Source organism: Pelophylax lessonae, assembly GCF_965119305.1.
Source record: "Pelophylax lessonae genome assembly, chromosome: 1".
Lineage (NCBI taxonomy): Eukaryota > Metazoa > Chordata > Amphibia > Anura > Ranidae > Pelophylax > Pelophylax lessonae.
Genome location: NC_138768.1, coordinates 590,304,766 through 590,322,994, shown reverse-complemented (window position 1 = coordinate 590,322,994; position 18,229 = coordinate 590,304,766). Strand labels below are relative to the sequence as shown.

At 38.7% G+C, this 18,229-nt stretch overlaps 1 protein-coding gene across 2 annotated transcripts in view; it reads left to right on the top strand.

Annotated features, from left to right (window-relative positions):
• UNC5C (unc-5 netrin receptor C) overlaps nucleotides 1-18,229 on the top strand; it is a 514,725-nt gene that overhangs the window by 110,486 nt on the left and 386,010 nt on the right. For both annotated transcript variants that reach the window (XM_082243646.1, XM_082243645.1), the window contains exon 2: nucleotides 17,301-17,336. In XM_082243646.1, coding sequence (XP_082099772.1) covers nucleotides 17,301-17,336 — 36 coding nt within the window. The remainder of the gene's footprint in view (nucleotides 1-17,300; nucleotides 17,337-18,229) is intronic.

Below are 18,229 nucleotides of genomic sequence, written 5' to 3'. Positions count from 1 at the left end.
TAATAATAATTTCACCAGATCAAGTATCCTCACTGGAAAACGTTTCCAACTTTCCTGTTCCATTGACAACTGCAAATTTTAGATTGTCCCTCAAATTCAGGCCCGAAATACTCACCAGGACAATCAAAGGGATGACTCACCTCCGTAGAAAAACAGACAGCAACAAATCTATCCGAAACTAAAAAAAAGAAAAAATGGCTTTACATACACTTTATGAATACTACTACCAGAGGTTTTTATATAGTTGCCTAGCCAACTGTTTTCTGACATTTTTGCTTCAATAATCTAAATTACTGACCCCGTGCAAATTTTCAGAATTTTTCCCAGACTTTCCTATATTTATTTGTCTGGGATCATGTATTAGAGTTAGTGAGTCATCATAACAGCCAAGCTACTAACACCTCAGAAGGAGGTCAGCAGTGAAATGATTTGCATCCTCTACTATGCTTTATGAGATACCAGAGGAGCCTTTTTTCATATTTTGAGTGAAGGCTCAGAGATTTCATTAGGGCTTCTTATTAAAACTAGGCATGGGGACAAATCTAGAGTAAACGCCATTTCATCATGGCAAACACCACTTTAGGGTCCGCTATTTAAAAGTGACTGGAGATTACTATACAAAACCAGGGTGGCAGGAAAAAAAAAAACACCAAAACATTTTAAATAAAGACTAACTCTTCTAAATCATGACATCTCTTTTGTACTCACCATCATGTGACTGTTGTATCAGTCTAATTGGCCATACACACTATAAGATTTTCTGAAGACTTTTTCCTTCAGATTTACCTTTTCTATGTAGTGCAAGGGCCTGCCAGCTTGCATACAAATTGAAAGTGTTTAGGTTTGACCTCATATTATATGGTTTTGGTAAATTTAAAGGAAAAAGTCTTCAGAAAATCTTATAGTGTGTATGGCCCTTAACAATAAACTGTGAGTTACGGTGGAGGGTAAAATATTTTGCCCTGGCCAAATTTAAATAAACTGCACGGAGTTGTAGTAATTTGATCTTATTCGCTCCTATAACCATAAACTATATCCTTTCTTCGTGTCTATTGAATACCACCTTGAACTGAGGGGACAGTGTCTCCTCATGTTCTTTAATGTCATCACAGTTTTACTGTTCCTTCTTATTTTGTCTCATTTAGAGTAATTGATATGCACCCTCACTGTGGTAATGCAAATTTAACGTGTGAAGAAACAGGTCTGACAATTCAATCAGATCATAATTCTCCCCGTTCTCCTACTTATTACAGGAATTTAACCCAATAAGCTGACGGGCATCGTTTAGCATATCTAATGGGCCTAAATTCCCTGATTTTAATCGGACTAATCCCCAACTGCTAGATGTAAACAGATTACCACAGAAAATCTAATTTCCCTCCTTTTTTCCCACTAGGGTTGCATGTTCAGCTTGTTTCTGGCCGTTACTGCACTTGATGACAGACAAAGTGATATGTTTAATGGCAGCTCTGTACATCTGTTCTCTCCTCTGTGATTTCCAGAGTTTGCTTCTCAGAAGCTACTGGTTCTGTGCACGGTTAATGGGTAAAATGCTCATAATAATTGAATTGTTGCCTAAGAGGATTTCTTGAAAACATGGGAAAGGTTATAAGGCGTGCTGATTAGGGTTCTAATTTTGCTTGTGTTGTAACAGACTGCAGTATCGGAGCAAGAGTCAGGAAGCATATGGGTTAACAGCACCACTGAAAATCTCTGCAGCCGATTAGGATTGCTTTTGTTGTCGCTCCCCTTTATAAAAAGCATTGATCCATTTACTGTGTGTTCTTCTAAAAAAAATAAAAATAAATCACCCAAGTTGGGGATAAAAGACTATGAAGGGATTTATCAAACAAGGTACTGACAGAACCAGCAATCTATGTAATGCAAATAAGTCTGCGTCAAAGGATTTGCGTCATTCTAATGTGTATTTGCTAGCCTTGCTTCTGCTATCCTGAATAGCTGACTATGCCAGTTTTACAAACATCAACATATTTACCATAGATGTAGGATGAGGCCAGGTTTTATATAAGCGCAATTATGCTTTTGTACAGTAGAGGGAGGAATTAATGACTCAAGCTATGATATTACTTTACCTGTCTCATAAAATTGATTGCTGCTTATATATTGCACTGCCTAGCTGTAGGACTTGATAAATCTTCCCCTGATACGGGTTTTGAACCATTTAACATAGTGGGCTTGGCCAAAGGCAGTGTATTTCTCATTAAAGTGTATCCAGGGCTTTTCTCAGAGAATAGGTACAGGAACTCCCCCTTTTTGACTCATTTACACCTTGTTTTTGCCCTGTACCCACCTTCGAGCACTGTCCCTTGGAGCTAAACCTACCCACCTCCCAGTATTGCCCCTTTTAGAGAATATAGAAGTAACATTTGTGGTGCTAAGTAATTTGTATGGAATTTGTCAATGATAACAAGAAAAGCAGTAAAATAGATCCCCTGCAGCCAGCAACAATAGACCTCCCCATCAACAACAGATCCCCCAAGCATCAATGGACTGCTTCCAACAATATACCATCCAGGAACAATCGACCCCCAGAAGCAACAACAAATCTCCCCCCATCCAGCATCAATGGACCCTCCAGCAGCCAGCAACAATATATAACTTCCTTAACAGTGACCCCCCAGCAACATAAAAACCGCCCCAGCAACAATAGATGCCCACCAGAAACAATAGACCTCCAAAGCAACATTAGACCCCCCCTACAAAAATGAATCACCTCCAACGACGATAGATCCCCCAGCAGCCAGTATAAATAGATCTTGCAGCACACCCCAGCACCCCTTGCCAATACATACATTCAGTACTGGAGGTGTCGGAACTGCATTCCCACGGGTTCCTGCTGAGAAAAAAAGCTCTGAGCATATCTAAACACATAACCAAAAATGTTATATATTGCCAGGCCTTAGATGTAGTAGCTGCATTAGTTGAACTTTTAAAGGTGATTTATGGGGTATATAAAAAAACAAACCTACAAACTCCTTGCTACAACATCGGTCTGTCCCATGTCACCTCTAAGCCAGAGAACGGAGTGATTGAATGATAGCTGATCTCTCAGTTCTGAATAGAAAGCAGTGACTGTCAGTCATTCTGCCCCTCCAGCTCTCACTGGAGTGCTGGGCTGGGAGGGTGGTCACAGTGGCGCTCTGACACCTGGAGTCAGCTGTCAATCAGGCAGCTGTGTGGATCCCAACAAATGGCTTATCCTGCTGTCGTCTGATGGTAACAGGGGCGCAAAAATAAGTGCACTCCTCTGACCCAAAAGAGAAGTATGGGCAAAAAGATTTGGCCGTATTTCTCTTTTGGCACTTTTTTTTTCCTTTATTTTGATGTGATAATCCAGAATAATACACTTTCTGTCCCTTCATGTCTACACTTATTTCCACACTGTATCTATGGAAGGATCATTGTTTTACAGGCTGGAAAAAAAAGTTTGATTGATAGGACTAAAAGTTTAAACATGAAAGATAAGAATGAGTTGTGCTTTTTGAAGCTCACAGGCAGTAGCGAGGATACTCATTGCTTGCAAGATCAACAGGTATTTTCTGTAATTGCTACAATTTTTCTTAGCCTGAAAAGTAAAATCAATGGAACTGCCACTTCTAAAGACTGGAAAGCTGCATTTTATTACAGTTGTATTTTTGTCTTTAGATGAGCTTTAAGATGATAGATATTTTTCAATATGGTTGAGATATTGGCTTGTTTATGGCTATAATAAAGTTGTCTTCATAGAGGAAACCAAGTGTTTGGAAATAAATAATCAAGATGTGGGGTTATCCCTCTTTTGCCCATCATGCACATCATCTATTGAGTGTAGCAAGGGCGGTAATGGGTAGTATTTTCTTAATACTTGGAAGGCAAGCACTAAAGCGAATGCCTCCTTCCAAGGAAAACTGCCATAGTGATATGTTTAAGCATTTGCAGAGCAGGATTTTTTCAGCACCAGTATCTTGTAGCACATAGGTATCCATTGCATGTGGGGGGGGGGGCATAGAAGAGGTTATATGTATGTATGTTAGGTTTATCACAAGGATTAATGTTAGGGTTACAGGGAGGGTTTGTTTGAGAATTAAGAATGGGTTACAGGGAGGGTAGCGTTAGGCCGGCCATACATGGGTCGAATATTTAAAGAATTTTCTTTCGAAAATCTCATCTAAGAATTTTTGTTCAGATTTTGCACCATTAGTGGGGCGCAGCAACAGCTGATTTTCATGCAGCCATCGAATCCAAATGATCAGGGATGTTGGACATTTTTTTTAAATGAACGATTTTATAATTAATAATAGAAGAATCGTGTGAGAAATATAATCAAATAAGAAATGCGCATGAGCACAAGAAAAAAGAATTCCTGGAATAAAAAGTAAATTCCCAGTCACTAAAATTATTTTCTGTAGCAACATGAGGTCAAATTAAAGGTTTGGTTGGTCGAATTTCAAAATCAATGATGGCATCAGCAGATCACAAAATGCACAAATTTTTCTAAGGAAAATTTGTTCAGAATTTCGACCCATGTATGGCCTGCATAAGGCTTACAGGGAATATTTTTGTGAGAGTTAGTGCTCGTGGGAAGTTTAGTTTACTTATTCATCTTGTGATTACAAGAGAGGGGTGGTTTGTGCATTAGCTTTGGGTTACAAGGAGCGTAGTGATACGATTATTAGGATGGTTAGTGTTATAGAGAAGGTTAGTGTAAGGGCCTGTGTTAGGGTTACAGAGAGGGGTAGCTTGAGGATTAGTGTTGGGTTGCAGGGAGGATAGTGTTAGGGTTTTAGGGAAAGGTTATGGAGAATAAGAGTTGGGTTACAGGGAGGGAAGTATTAGAGTTATGGGGAAGGTTATTTGGAGGGTTAGTTATAGGTAAGCTTAGAGTAAGGGTTCATGTTACAGTTATAGGGAGGTTTAGCATTAAGGGGCCTTTGGGTAAAGCATATCTTTATGAGTCAGATGCTCTGCACCATAAACTAGCAGTGGCAATCTCCTTCCAACAAAAGCTAAAGTACTGGATTATTTGTACTTCATACACGGTGAGATTTTTGCCTAAGTGCGCTGACAACATTTATGTAATGCAACAATTGTCCCCTGCATGGTCAACACTAGATGCACAGTGTACAGAAAATTCACTTTAAAAAACATGGTTGATGGAGACTTTGAGGTGCTTTAATCAGTCCCAGATGTGGTAGCTAGCTAGGTTTCAAAGATACTGCATGTTATTACAAGCTCTTGTAAATATATAAGTACGCAGAGGAGAAATATTTATATGCCTAAATTGAGTTTAATCTACAAATACTGCATATAGGCTTGTTTATGAGATGTTTTTTTGTTTTAAGGCAGCTGGTTGTGTTCCATTTTTTCTAGCTGAAACACCCTAATTACTTATGCTTAGGCAGTGTTTAATTTTATAAGCCGTTTGTAAAGCGGAGGCTGTTTTGTTTCATCAAGGTGAAATGTGAGTTATTTGCCCTTCTCTTCCACAATGAAACAAAATAAAAAAGAATAAAGAGTCAAGTGAGAATAACAAATTCCTCTTTAAAAGCCCAATTTTCTAGTAGTGCAGGCTTGGTTGTGCAAACAGCTAAGCGTACTCTACAAAGTAATGGAAAAAAAACATGTAAAATGTGTGTTCTTTAAGCATACCTGTTGATGATAAATATTGTTTGACCATGCCAAAATGATCAAGATCAAGTGAAGACAGAACATGTATACATGCTGCTCCAAGCTCTGTTGGTAAATGCCATTGGGGAGGTTGAACTCCAAGTTGATAACATATTGCTTCCCTAGGATATTGACATGCTTACATGTTGAATCCGCCACTTTAAATATGACCTAAACTTTATTGTTAGTTTAAACATGCTAAAGGTATTGCAGAGTCAGATAGATGAGTATTATAAGGAACAAAATAGTCACCTATCCTAAATATGCTACTTCTGTATTGATCACTTCACCAAAACCCTAGGCATAGGCAGTGGCGTACCTAGACTAACTGACACTTGGGGCAGGTAACTCGTTTTGGCCCTCCTCCTCCCCAAACATAACATAAAATAACAGACTCAGACTGTGTAACACACACAAACACACACATAAACAGTGTTAATCTCCACCAGACACGTACTCACTGAAGACTCCTTCTCCCCAAGCTCTCCTCTCCCTCCTTTTGGAAGACTATTACTCTTCTTTAGTTGTTCAGCTTCTCTTTGGTCTTTCCACCTTACTCTGTCCTACAATGTGTCAGGCCACAATTGGGCATTTTTATGGGAACTGGCTGGCAGAATGTAGGTAATGGGTCACATCATGAAACACTGTGAGGCAAATTCCTCCTCTCCCTCTGAGTTTGGCAGTGTGTTGGGCCATGGGTGCTATAAAGCTCATGAACTCATTTGTGTGGTGCAGCAAAATGATTGGCTGTGGAGTGGTTCTGGGCAGGCCACAGTCTGTTGTTGCTACACAGAGAGGGCAGGTTAGAGTGCATGGCTGCATGCAAGAGGAGGTTAGTGATGCCATTGCACATATCACACTGCCTGTCCACCAAACATGCTATTCAGTGCTGCTACACCTGTGTAGTTTTGTGTTGCTCAGTGACACATATGGCACTTTTCCACCGCAAGTACCGGCTCGGCTCTACTCTGCCCTGCTTGGCCCGGTTTGCTTTTCCACTGCTGGTACCGCATGGTACGGTGTTGGATTGGTTCGGTACTGTACGGTATGGTTTGCTTTTCCACTAAAGTAGTACTAAAGTTAAGTGGGCGGGATAACAACGGGGTGGGTGGGATTCTCTGAACATTCAGTGGCTAGTAGTGACTGCATGCAAAGGATTGTGGCATATGGTACCGGGTATGGTACCTCTTAGAACCACAATCGAGTAGGTACTGTTTTAGAGAGCCGTACCGTTCGGTTCCATGCAGTGGAAAAGCGCCACCGAACCGTACCGTACCGAACCGTTCCTACACTATACCATGCGGTACCAGCAGTGGAAAAGCACAAAAGCGAGCCGAACCGTTCGGTTCCATGCAGTGGAAAAGCGCCAATAGTTTACTAGTTATCATATTAAGAAAATTCAGAGAACTGGCCATGAGCACCCTCTGAATGGCAATACCTGGTACTGGCCACCTCCTCCTAAGTAATCCTCTTGGCCTAGGTATAGGTCCTTTTTATGATCATGGTTGAGACGTGTTTTCAAGTCAGCATGTAGATAGAATGATTATAGCAATAAGAAGAATGAAGACCCAGCATAGTTTTTGTTTAAATACCATTTACATAGGAATTACATGAGCTTTCATTGCTAACCTTTTTCTGAATAGGTCAGTTGCCTGGCTGTCTTCAGCTACAGTACTTCTAATGGAAACAAGCATTCTCAGATCCCCTGATTGCATTCTAGTTCTAGGGTAATTATGTGAATTCAGTAAGTTCTCTCTGCCTCATGACTTGGATGCAAACTACCATATTTGATGAATAAAGTCATGGAAGACTTTGTTTATGTCTCTGACCAACTTAAGTGTGCTTATGTATCTGATGCACCTGAGATATTAATCTGTCAAACAAATATCTTTCTTGGTTCATAATGAAGTTAAATGAACCAAACTGGACAAACTAGACTGTAATCTGTTTTTAGATGACTGGCACATTTGATCATCCTTTCTCTATTTGCAGTATAGATGAAAATAGATGGAAGAATTGACTAACCATCCAGAACCCAGAAAATCCTTACTTCCATGCTTATGAATCAGAAAGAAGGATTTCTTTAATTGTATATCTTTAGTTTCTGCTGCCAATGAAGAACAATTGGTGCTGGATCACTTAAATCAGCATAACCCCTGCAGTGGGACATTGGTCCTTGATTCTGATTGATGACTTCGGCTGTACTTCAATTTTTTTTTCTATTATTTATTTTTTTTCAGATTAGGCCCTATGAGCTTTATTTAATAATGTGCGGAAACAGCAATTAAGTTTTGTAACCCATAGCAAGCAATCAGATGCTGGCTTCAAGCAATCTAGCTGAATTACCCTGACACATGAAATCTTATTGGATGTTATGAATGACTGCACATATTGCTTTTTGCACAAAGCTAATAAATTAGCCATTATGTAATAAACATAAAAATAGGAGCAAAAGGAACATTGTTATAGTTGTTCTTATTTGTCAGCTTAGTAAAGGTTAACACAATTATTGTCAGTTATATGTCTAGTGGAAGCAATATTCAGCAAGGATGTTAAGCACAGACAAAAAACATACTTTCTGAAAATGTTGGAACTTATTACAGCTACTTTCTACTGAACGTAAATACAAAGGATAAATATGTTTCTTGTTATTACACATTACACATGACTTTATTCCATTATATAATGGAAAAATGATGGATGTAATGTCTTTCGACAATCTGAAAGAGGAAAAGGAAAATGACCTTTGGTTATTACTTCATAAAGAGTGCAGTGTTCTACTGCAGAGCTCAAGTTTAAAATAACTTACAGACCTGTTACTTCACCTATTATTACAGTAAAAAAAATACTTCCATCACTTTTACTGTAAACTTAAATTACCACTTTAAATGCATTTTAACACATAGCTGAATTACATTTTTTCAGGAAACTGGATAGAATAAGGTTTATGTTAAAGGCTAAGCCCACCTTTTGCAAAAAAAAGCAATAATGGCAACAGCATTAATCACATGATCCATGTGCATTTAGAACTTTTTTGCAGAACATTGCACCCACAAAAACTGCATCATGGGTGCAATGCACAGGCTATTGTAAAGTATTCCCCAACATTTTTAAGGGTTAGAGGTATGGACCTGGCTGGAGAAAGTCCTGAAGAACTACAGAGGAGGAAAAACGAGGAAGGATCCCTGCTGTTCTCTGTATATGCCTTCTGGTGTGGTGGAAGATGGGACTTATAGTAACTTCCTTTCATCGCTCCATGATGACACAGCTGTGCAGGCAGTGCAATGTACATCCATGCTAAATTTAAAAAAAGTACTGGATTTTCCAATAGTAAGCAGCCCTCATTTAGGTATGGGGAGGGTAGTGTGGGTTTTGGGAATGAGACATGAAACCATGTTACACCCTAAATAGGGATGTAATATGAAGCATGATGCAAAATGTAGACTTAAGCTGGATACACACTATCCAACTTTTGTGGTTAGATTTCCTTCAGATTTACCTTTTCTATGTAGTGCAAGGGCCTGAAAGATTGCATACAAATTGAAAGTGTTTAGGTTTGACCTCATATTATATGGTTTTGGTAAGTCTAAAGGAAAAAGTCTTCAGAATATCTTATAGTGTGTATGGCCCATAAGTCTTTAAAGACTTAAGTGGTATACACACTCTACTGGATTCATCATGAAGCACATGTTTAATATGGTTAGTTGGTATGGGCCAACAAGAAAAAAAGTGAACTAAATTACTAGGTGTACCCCTACGATGCAATTGCTGTTGTGCCCATTTTTTGCTTCCAAACCGGTGGGTTCCCCCCTATCCTGGCAGGTTTCCTTAAGTTCATAGAGCTGTCACCTCCAAATGCCTATTTCATTTTTCTTCATAACACGTATGTATTGATAAAACTCAGGCACTCTGTTGGATCAAATATCAACCAGAACTTCTGTGGTCAATATATAGCCCAAATGCTTTCTCCTCCTAAATTTTTTCTGTGGGCCATTGAGGCTGCCCATCACATTTTACAGTGCATGAGATGTGGCTGGGGGTGGGGGGTAAGGGATGAAAGGAGCTTGGCCAAATATTTATGGTGGCAGTTGTGGTTAATATCTGTATAATAGGAACACCTGGTTTCCATAGACATGTCTCCTTTATAGTCCTGAGGCAGTCAAAAAAGGTAAGGTGAGATTTATTTGCAATGTCCAATCGGGTTTCCAGTAGAGACAACCAAAGACAAGAGCAGACTCATTGAGGATGATTTACTAAAACTGGAGAGTGCAAAATCTGGTGCAGCTGTGTATGGTAGCCAATCAGCTTCTAACTTTAGCTTGTTCAATTAAGCTTTGACAAAAAATAAAGGAAACTGGCTGTTTTCTATGCAGAGTTGCGCCAGATTTTGCGCACTCTAGGTTTAGTAAATCAGCCCCATTTTGTTAGGTAATATAATCAGTAAAAATGTGCAGAGTGCAGTAACATCTTTCCATCCAAAAAGAAGTAATTTCTGTACTGATCTGACTATAAGAAAATGTAGAATGTAGGCATTGTGTTTTTTTCTGGGTTACTAACGGCACTTTATAAATCATCTTTTTCCTTTGTACTGCAATACTAAAAAAAGCTGGTAAACAATGCAAAGCTGTAAGTGTCATGCATAAAATCTAGAAAAAGATGTGTTCTGATGACTGCCAATTAGATATTTGCTTTCATTTTCTATCCTAGATTAGCTAAAGCTGAAATTGGAGTGCTTTGAGCAGTTCCTCAACTTCTTTTGCTCCAACAGCAGTGTAATGCTATTTATGAGGCCACATACTAAATGGAAGTTTGAACCAAAAAAAAAAACAGCTGCAAGTTTTGAAATCTATTCACTTTTCACCTTGTCTAGCGCATAAGCAGGAAAAAAAACAACTTAACCCGTTCTTTAGGGAAAAGGACATAAATTCTAAAATAGAACTTCTTGTTGTACTTGGCTTATAACCAACTTCATAAATAGCTTCAGTTTATCAGAAAAAAAAATGGTTTTGTTCTGTAAAGTTATATGTTTATTACATGTTTTGTTTTTCTGTGTTGTTGAAATCCAGATTTTGCCAATATATGGAGACCCTTAGTGTATAGCAATATAAAGCTTAATGGCTAGAAATCTTTCACATACATTGTAGACGTCAACGGTTTTCAGGATGTATGCTTCTAGCCAGTTCTGTATTTCTAAGTGAGATATACTTGGCTCTTTTCAGACATTGCATCCATCTAGCTGTATGCATTTGTGTGTGTGTACTTTACACTGCCCTCCCAGACAGCAGTCATCAATATTTAGCAGGCAGCTGCTTCCATAGACTTTAGGCTTCTGCTAATTTGACAAGGTCAAATGTGGTGCTGTTCACATTGCAAACCAATACAGAAAGAAAGGCTAGATTTTTCCTTGAATTAATCACTAAATCATTAACTTCTCTGTCACTAAAAAACTATCCTAGCTACTGCCACTGTCCTTTTCAATCAATATTTTTAGACAAGGAAGGCAAGTCTTTATCTCCCATAGGATTCGCAAGACCATTTTGCTAATTCTCCCTTTACTGATTTAGAATCGAATGTAAAGGAATACTACTGCCCTAATTGTCCAATTTTAGCACAAAAGCCCTTTCTTCCCAACAGCTTGTTCAGTACATCTCGGTTAGAATTAATCATTATTGGGCAGATGCTATCAGACCTACAGCGCTAAAGATTAGACAACTGTTTGAATGTATGCGTGTATGTATGACATGCAGTTTTTAATATTTGTCACTCATATGTATGGCACCCACTTCCTTAGCTCTTTATAGTGTTATCCCCCCACCAAAGGAGCTTACGTGCTTCCACGACCTTACACATGTAATGGTCAATTTGGAAGAATGATAGCTTATTGGTGTGGTTTTAAATTGCGCAAGAAAAATAGAACACCCAAAGGAAGCCTGTACAAATACGGGGAAACCTAATGATTTCCTGGGACACTTAAACACAATACTGTCTCAGAAGTCCAGAAAATACTAACAGTTTTATTTAAAAGGCAAGGCAGAGTTTAGTAATGTAAAATGCATTATCAGCCTGTAGCCAGCAGCCAATATTGGCCAATCAGATGATGGCTTAGTGAAATATCAAAACATTAAATGGCTTCGGTTGTCATGGGTTGCCCATACCCATTTACAGTATGATTATTCCATTTGTTCTGTTACTGCTGCTCAGTACTCATTAGTAAATATCAACTTTAACATATGTTATTTAAAGAAAATATAGATTAAGGTTGATATCCAGCATTAAGCGAATATTGTTTAAATACAAGAGGCACGTGTATTCTTACTTGAATTTTGATGTGCTTTGTGTATCTCTTCCACATCTATGGTAATTCAGAATAAAGGTTTCCTCTGTGCAGGGGTCTCCTGTAATAGAGACCAGTCACTGTTGCTCTCTCCTTGCACAAAGGTGACTGATCTTGTATCCACCCCTTTCCTGTCATTTTATGCAGGCCGCTTGTAGTTGGTGGACCTGCTGGGTTCCTCCCACAGCTCTGCTCTCAGCACACAATATGTACAGCACAGTGATAACAAATGAAAAACTGTTTGCCTGGTGGTCTGCCTTGTAGCGACTGATGCTGCTCGACTGATTAACTAAAGAACAATTCTTACTCAATAACCTATGTAGAAATGCATTTTAGTTATCCAACCATGTAAACAGCAAATTTTATGTTTGATTTGAATATTCAAACACGTTCAAAAGACGGCGGTAAACTGAATTTATTTTTCACATTGTTGGGTAAATTAAGTCTACAGTATATTAACACCATTAGTTGTGCGAAGATTATCCTTTAGTAAATCAACCCAACATTGTCAACAACTGTGAATGATAGAGAGAAGTGACCAGCGCTACGGACTGTAATATATGGTGGGGGGGGTGAAAAGGTGTAAGCTGCCCCAATCAAACCTTAGGTGAAGGTAAAGAGTGTTAAATAAATTATAATGATTGGTCCCGGCGCGCACTGTGGTTTCTGATCTCGATCATCTATACGAGTGAGTTATCTACACCTTGTGTATCATCTGTATATTGCATTTATTCACCATGGGGCTTTCTTCCTCCTATGTGAGCATCTAGGCCATTTGCCACCTGGCCCACGCTTGCTCTCCGCAACGAAGAGGAACCCCCTACAACCCGATATACAGGTCGTATCAGCTAAACGCCACCTAGTGGCCACTTATGGACTTTACACCCTAACGTCCTTTTATTATTATTTTTTCACAGTCTATGTGGCACGTTTATTTATTCATTTATTTTCACATATCAGCAACTTGGTTTACACGCCTATGGTAGTGGGTTGATTACACTCACGGTATTTATTCATTTCCACTGTTCGGTATTTATTTTGATTTATGTGTATATACACCTTGTATTTTTTTATTTTCACTTATATTATTTCACAATTTCACTAGCAGTTGGGTCATCACACCCCACATTCCCTTTCACGCCGCTTGGGGCATTTTCTAAGAATTTTATAGGTAGCGCCAACACCAATCATTATAATTTATTTAATTGTCAACAACTATTATGCATATACAAAGCATTTTGTCAGATGAAAAGAAAACTCCAACAAATCAAAATACCTTTATTTGTATTTTTTATTTGTGTTAGTGGGTTGAAAGTGTTCCATGTTTTTTATAGGACTTGAAATATTCCCTAAAACCTGTTTTTACCCCTTTGTGGTGTGATTTTATCTTTGACATTAATGTAGTCCATCAATGGATACTCCCAAATGTCATGGTTATAAATGTAGGTAGCCTTGTTGTGTGTAGTGTTCTACTCTAATTTGGGAGCTCCAGCATGGCTACTGTGCCGCTGACATATTTAATTGTTCTTGGTTGTGATATAACTGAAGATTTCCATTTCCAGTAGCCAGAAGATCAGGAGCACATATGTACAGTGTATATATATATATATATATATATATATTATATCTTGAATCTAGTGTACTATCCCATGTACCTTGGAAAATGTGACATAAGGGGACAGGACGATAGGCTCAAAGCTTTAAAGAGATCACCAACTTAAAAAAATGCAGGAATACTGAAAAAAAAAAAACAAAGTATTTGAAAATGCTTACTTATTTTTACTGACTTGTAATGTGCCTCTCAACTTGCAGAAACATTTCACTAGACTAGGAAGAGTCAATACCCTAGCATAACTTTCAACAAAAAAGTTCCAGTGCTATCACTGTGGTAAACAAACTGTGGGAGATCCCAGACCAACCATCGGTGCTGCTACCAGTAAATTGCTGTGACCAACCTAAAAGTTGCCAAAGGAGAAGGAGGCAGCACTATCCAGATGTTGGTATTATGAAAGTACTGTAAAAAGTTGACTTGACAAAGCGCATGCGCGCAAAACATGTTGTCACAGCAACGTTCTATATGCGTTCCAGGCTGGTTTAGTTCCGGGTTTGAGACTTATGCCCTGCTTTGTATTGCTGAACACGTCACACGGTGAGCGCCGGCTGGTCCGGCTTGGCTCTCGTTCCCCGCGGCTTTCACACAGTTCCCACCAAGCCCTGGAGTATTTCTATCTCAGCCCACCTCATCCACCACCTGCACGATCGGTCTGGTACAGCAATGGTTTGATTTCCTTTAATTGACTGTGTTTTAAGCATTTGCCTTTCCAAATAAATGTGTTCTAAATCCATGGGCTGATTTTGCAGTACTTTCATAATACCAACACATCTGGATAGCGCTGCCTTTTCTCCTTTGGCAACCGTAGCATAACCCCTTCCCCCGTTGTACTTCATAGTCCTCTCCACCTCTGGGGGTGTCTTCTTATACTCTGTGCTGACCCAGCATCTTCATCCCTCTTTTCACCTCCCTACAATACCTTTTATTTTGCTGAGGTGGAAGGAGTGATGGACAATATTATAAAATCTCATATGAGTTACAGCTCTGAGTCTGCTGGGCTGCCAATATCACATCCAAGATAGAGGTGCTCAGCAACAGTCTCAGAATTTTAGGATTTAAAGAAACAAGGTATTCTTTTAAAGTTGAATACCATGCAAAAAATGCATTAAATAGACATCTTGGAAGGAAGATTTTTGGTGAAATGAATGGTCTGACAAAAGCGTATCTTTAAAGTGGAGCTAAACCTACCGATTTAGCCGTTCTCAAAACAGTTATGCTCAGGGCATGGCTTGAATTATAACTGTTACAGATACCAGTGTGTTTATGTTGGCTCTCAACCAAACTGTGAAGCCATCAAAAGGTTGATGTTATAGCTGGCATGTGTTGCAGCAACTTCAGATCAAGATGGCAGCTTCCTTATTGCAAAATATAAGCGGGTTTAGTTCTAGTTTAACACAAGGATAAGTATCTTTATTTTGACAACATGATTGTAATTTTCAAATTTTATTGGACCTGATTGAAAAAAAAGTGTCACTTTTATAAAATAATTATCCTAATTCTGGTTTGTTATGTTGATAAATAAGCCTAATCCATCCATTGGACCTGTATAGTTCCAAAAGTGAGGAGAGTGCTGGTCACCTTACCTATTTTTCTTGGAATTAGTGTTAGGTGTTATTTAGGAGATTGTAGCTACAGTCATAAACATGTACAATTATATAGCATATTACAGCTTTTTAAGTAGTTACTTTCATTATATAAGAAGCATTCAGTAACAGCTGACCTACTTACTGCAACAAAAGCTTTAAAATCTCAAGTAGTTCATCCTCAGCATATTAATGCACAAATGAGACACTATTCAGGATGATGTTGAACTTGCAGTTCAAGTATTTTTTACCTTTGGAATATTATACTCCAGCTCTCACTGAACTTCCAAAGAATGAAGAGTTTACTTTATAACTTTGATGTCAATTGTCAACCCCCCTAGTGTTTCGATGCAATTAAAGGCCTCCAAGACAGAAATTTCAAAGCCCTAACTTATCATCACTCACTCATGAAAATGAACTCCAAAGCATTTGCTTGTTACGCGTATTTTCATTCAGTAAGACTTCCCACATTTCTTTCTCTTGAAAGCATCTGGAGAATGACACTTTAAAAAGCTTAATCAGTGATTTAATTTTGAACAGTTGAGTAACTAGCACTGCCTCTGTAGAACACAAAGCAAATTTCTAAGAGTAGACATAAAGGGGTCAAACTATACGTACTGTAATAAACAGCCCCAAAGTGTCCGCCAATCATTTTTAGAGTTTGATTCGATCTGGATTGTAGTGATGGAATGAAAGATATATATAATCAGGGTATGGCTTTTATTTCAGAGGAACAAAGAAATGTGAAAAAAAAGCATTATCCCATAGCAAACTTTATTTATAAAACAGGAAACTCTGCTTTCTGCAGGTTACTAAAGGGTTTTACAAAGTATTTTACAAGTAACTCAGGGTGATATATAGCAGGACTCTGAATAAGCCTACAGAAAAGCTCTATTCTCGTCCATAGTATAAATATGTTTCTGTAGTTAAATTAAACTTTTGATTTTCCCATGATCGGCAGTGATAGGCTCAATGTGCAGGGGCTATTATCTGCAACCTTAAAGTGACACTAAACAATATATTATTATTATTAATAATTATTACATTATAATAATTATTTTACCGTATTATATTTTGCAGAAGTAATCCATGCACATTCACTATTTAATAGCCCTGTAATCTATTTTTCATGAAATAATTTCTGTGTTTTTCTGCTTTCTTGTAATGTCCTCCATGAGCCATGATTTGTTTGGAAGGAGCAGTGCACCTTAGTTGCGGTAGCATGCACTGCTCTATGCATACTACACATCCCACAGTCCCTAGTCCATCTTAGGAGTGAGCAAGAGAGTGTGACCATGGAGATCAAATGTAGACATCCTCAAATGGGAAGCCCGATCACAGCAGAAAAAAAAGGAGTTTGAGTCGAAGTAATACTAAAGTGGTTATACTTGCCTGCTCTGTGCAGAAATATTGCTTTCCTCCTCTTCTGGCAGTCCACACCGATGTCCCCCTCTAGGTTCTTCCTGTAGCAAGCCGGGTGCTAAGGAGGCACTAACATGTGTGTTTCTCAGCCAGGCTGTGTGCGTCCACAGACACGCATAGTGCTGGTAAGCTATGGCCCCACTCTGTCAAAGGAGTTTGTTTTGTTTTATTTTTAAACCAGAGTTGGGCATCACTTTAAATTTTCTCCTCTCCCCCCTGCCTAATGCCCCATAGCAAGTGGCTTGCTCCATTACCATACAGAGCATGGCTCTGCCCCGCCCCCCACTCCCACCTCACTGGCCGCTGCTGCCTCCCTGTCCAATGAGGAGAAAGAGAGCCAAGAGAGCTGCTGCCACCCTGTCCAATGAGGAGAAAGAGAGCTGCTGCTCTCATGCACATCGATGGATTGAGATCAGGTAAGTATGGAGGGGGGCTGGGGGGAGCTGCAGGCAGAAGCTATCTTACCTTAACGCAAAGAATGCATTAAAGTTAAAAACCTTCTGACTCTGACTCTAGAACCACTAATTTAAAGCCAACATCCTGTATGCAATTGTTTCTATTGATGCAATTTAATATGACATTTACCTTTATGTTACTTTTGCACAAAAATAATCCTATCTTGTGATATTCAGAACCATTAACATCCCATGTATAAGTGATCTGTGTCTGTGTTTTATTACAGAATTTTCCAGACCCGGCCTGCAGGATCCCAGACCAGGTTAGCACTATATGTTTCTTTAATTTCTTACAAACATTATTGTATGTAAAGCAGTATTTTTTCCCTAATCTAACAAAATGTTGTTCACTTTTACCATCCAGTCAGCCTGAAGGTAATTCAGAAAATAGAACTTTTTCCTGATCCTGATTGAATGTTTGAAAAGAACAGAGGCTTTATTTCTTGTAATTATCTCCGTAGACAGATTCACTCTGTTTGATAAGGGCACATTCATCATCAGAATGAGATATGCTTATGTTAGCCATAGATCGTTCACATTTCCAACCCATCCAGTCTTGGCAGTTTTCCATTCTACAAATAATTTGCAGTTTTCGAATATGGCAAAATAATTTAGTACAACTTTTCATTGTGTTGGCTTTGATTTTAGAACTATTTTTCTGACTCCTGACTCAAGTCATGCACCTGTGAAATATGGACGCGTGACTCAAAAAATGCACCAAAAATGTACAGCAGGTGCGTGTCTGGTGCGTCTTCTATAGAAATCAATGGGAAATGCGTTTATGGTGCACTTTTAAAAAGCGCACCAAAGTTGCGGCATGCAGGATTTTAAAAATGCACCGCACCCACAGCGCACTGGTGTAAACAATTCCATAGGTTTTAAAAGGATACATCTATCATGAATTTTCTCTACCCCAAAAATTCATAAATGGATCAGTGTGAAAGGGTCCTTACTGTTAAACTCCTTAGCTTGAGAGAGACTATCGCAGTGACTATTGCAGTGCACAGTGTGCAATTCCCACAATTTCAGTGGGTAATTTTCCCAGCATGGTGGAATCATTTTATACAGTTGCATTCATTTTTCTCCTTCACAAAATGACTTATTAAAGTGATTGTAAAGTCTTGTTTAAAAAAAATAAAATAATAACAAACATGTA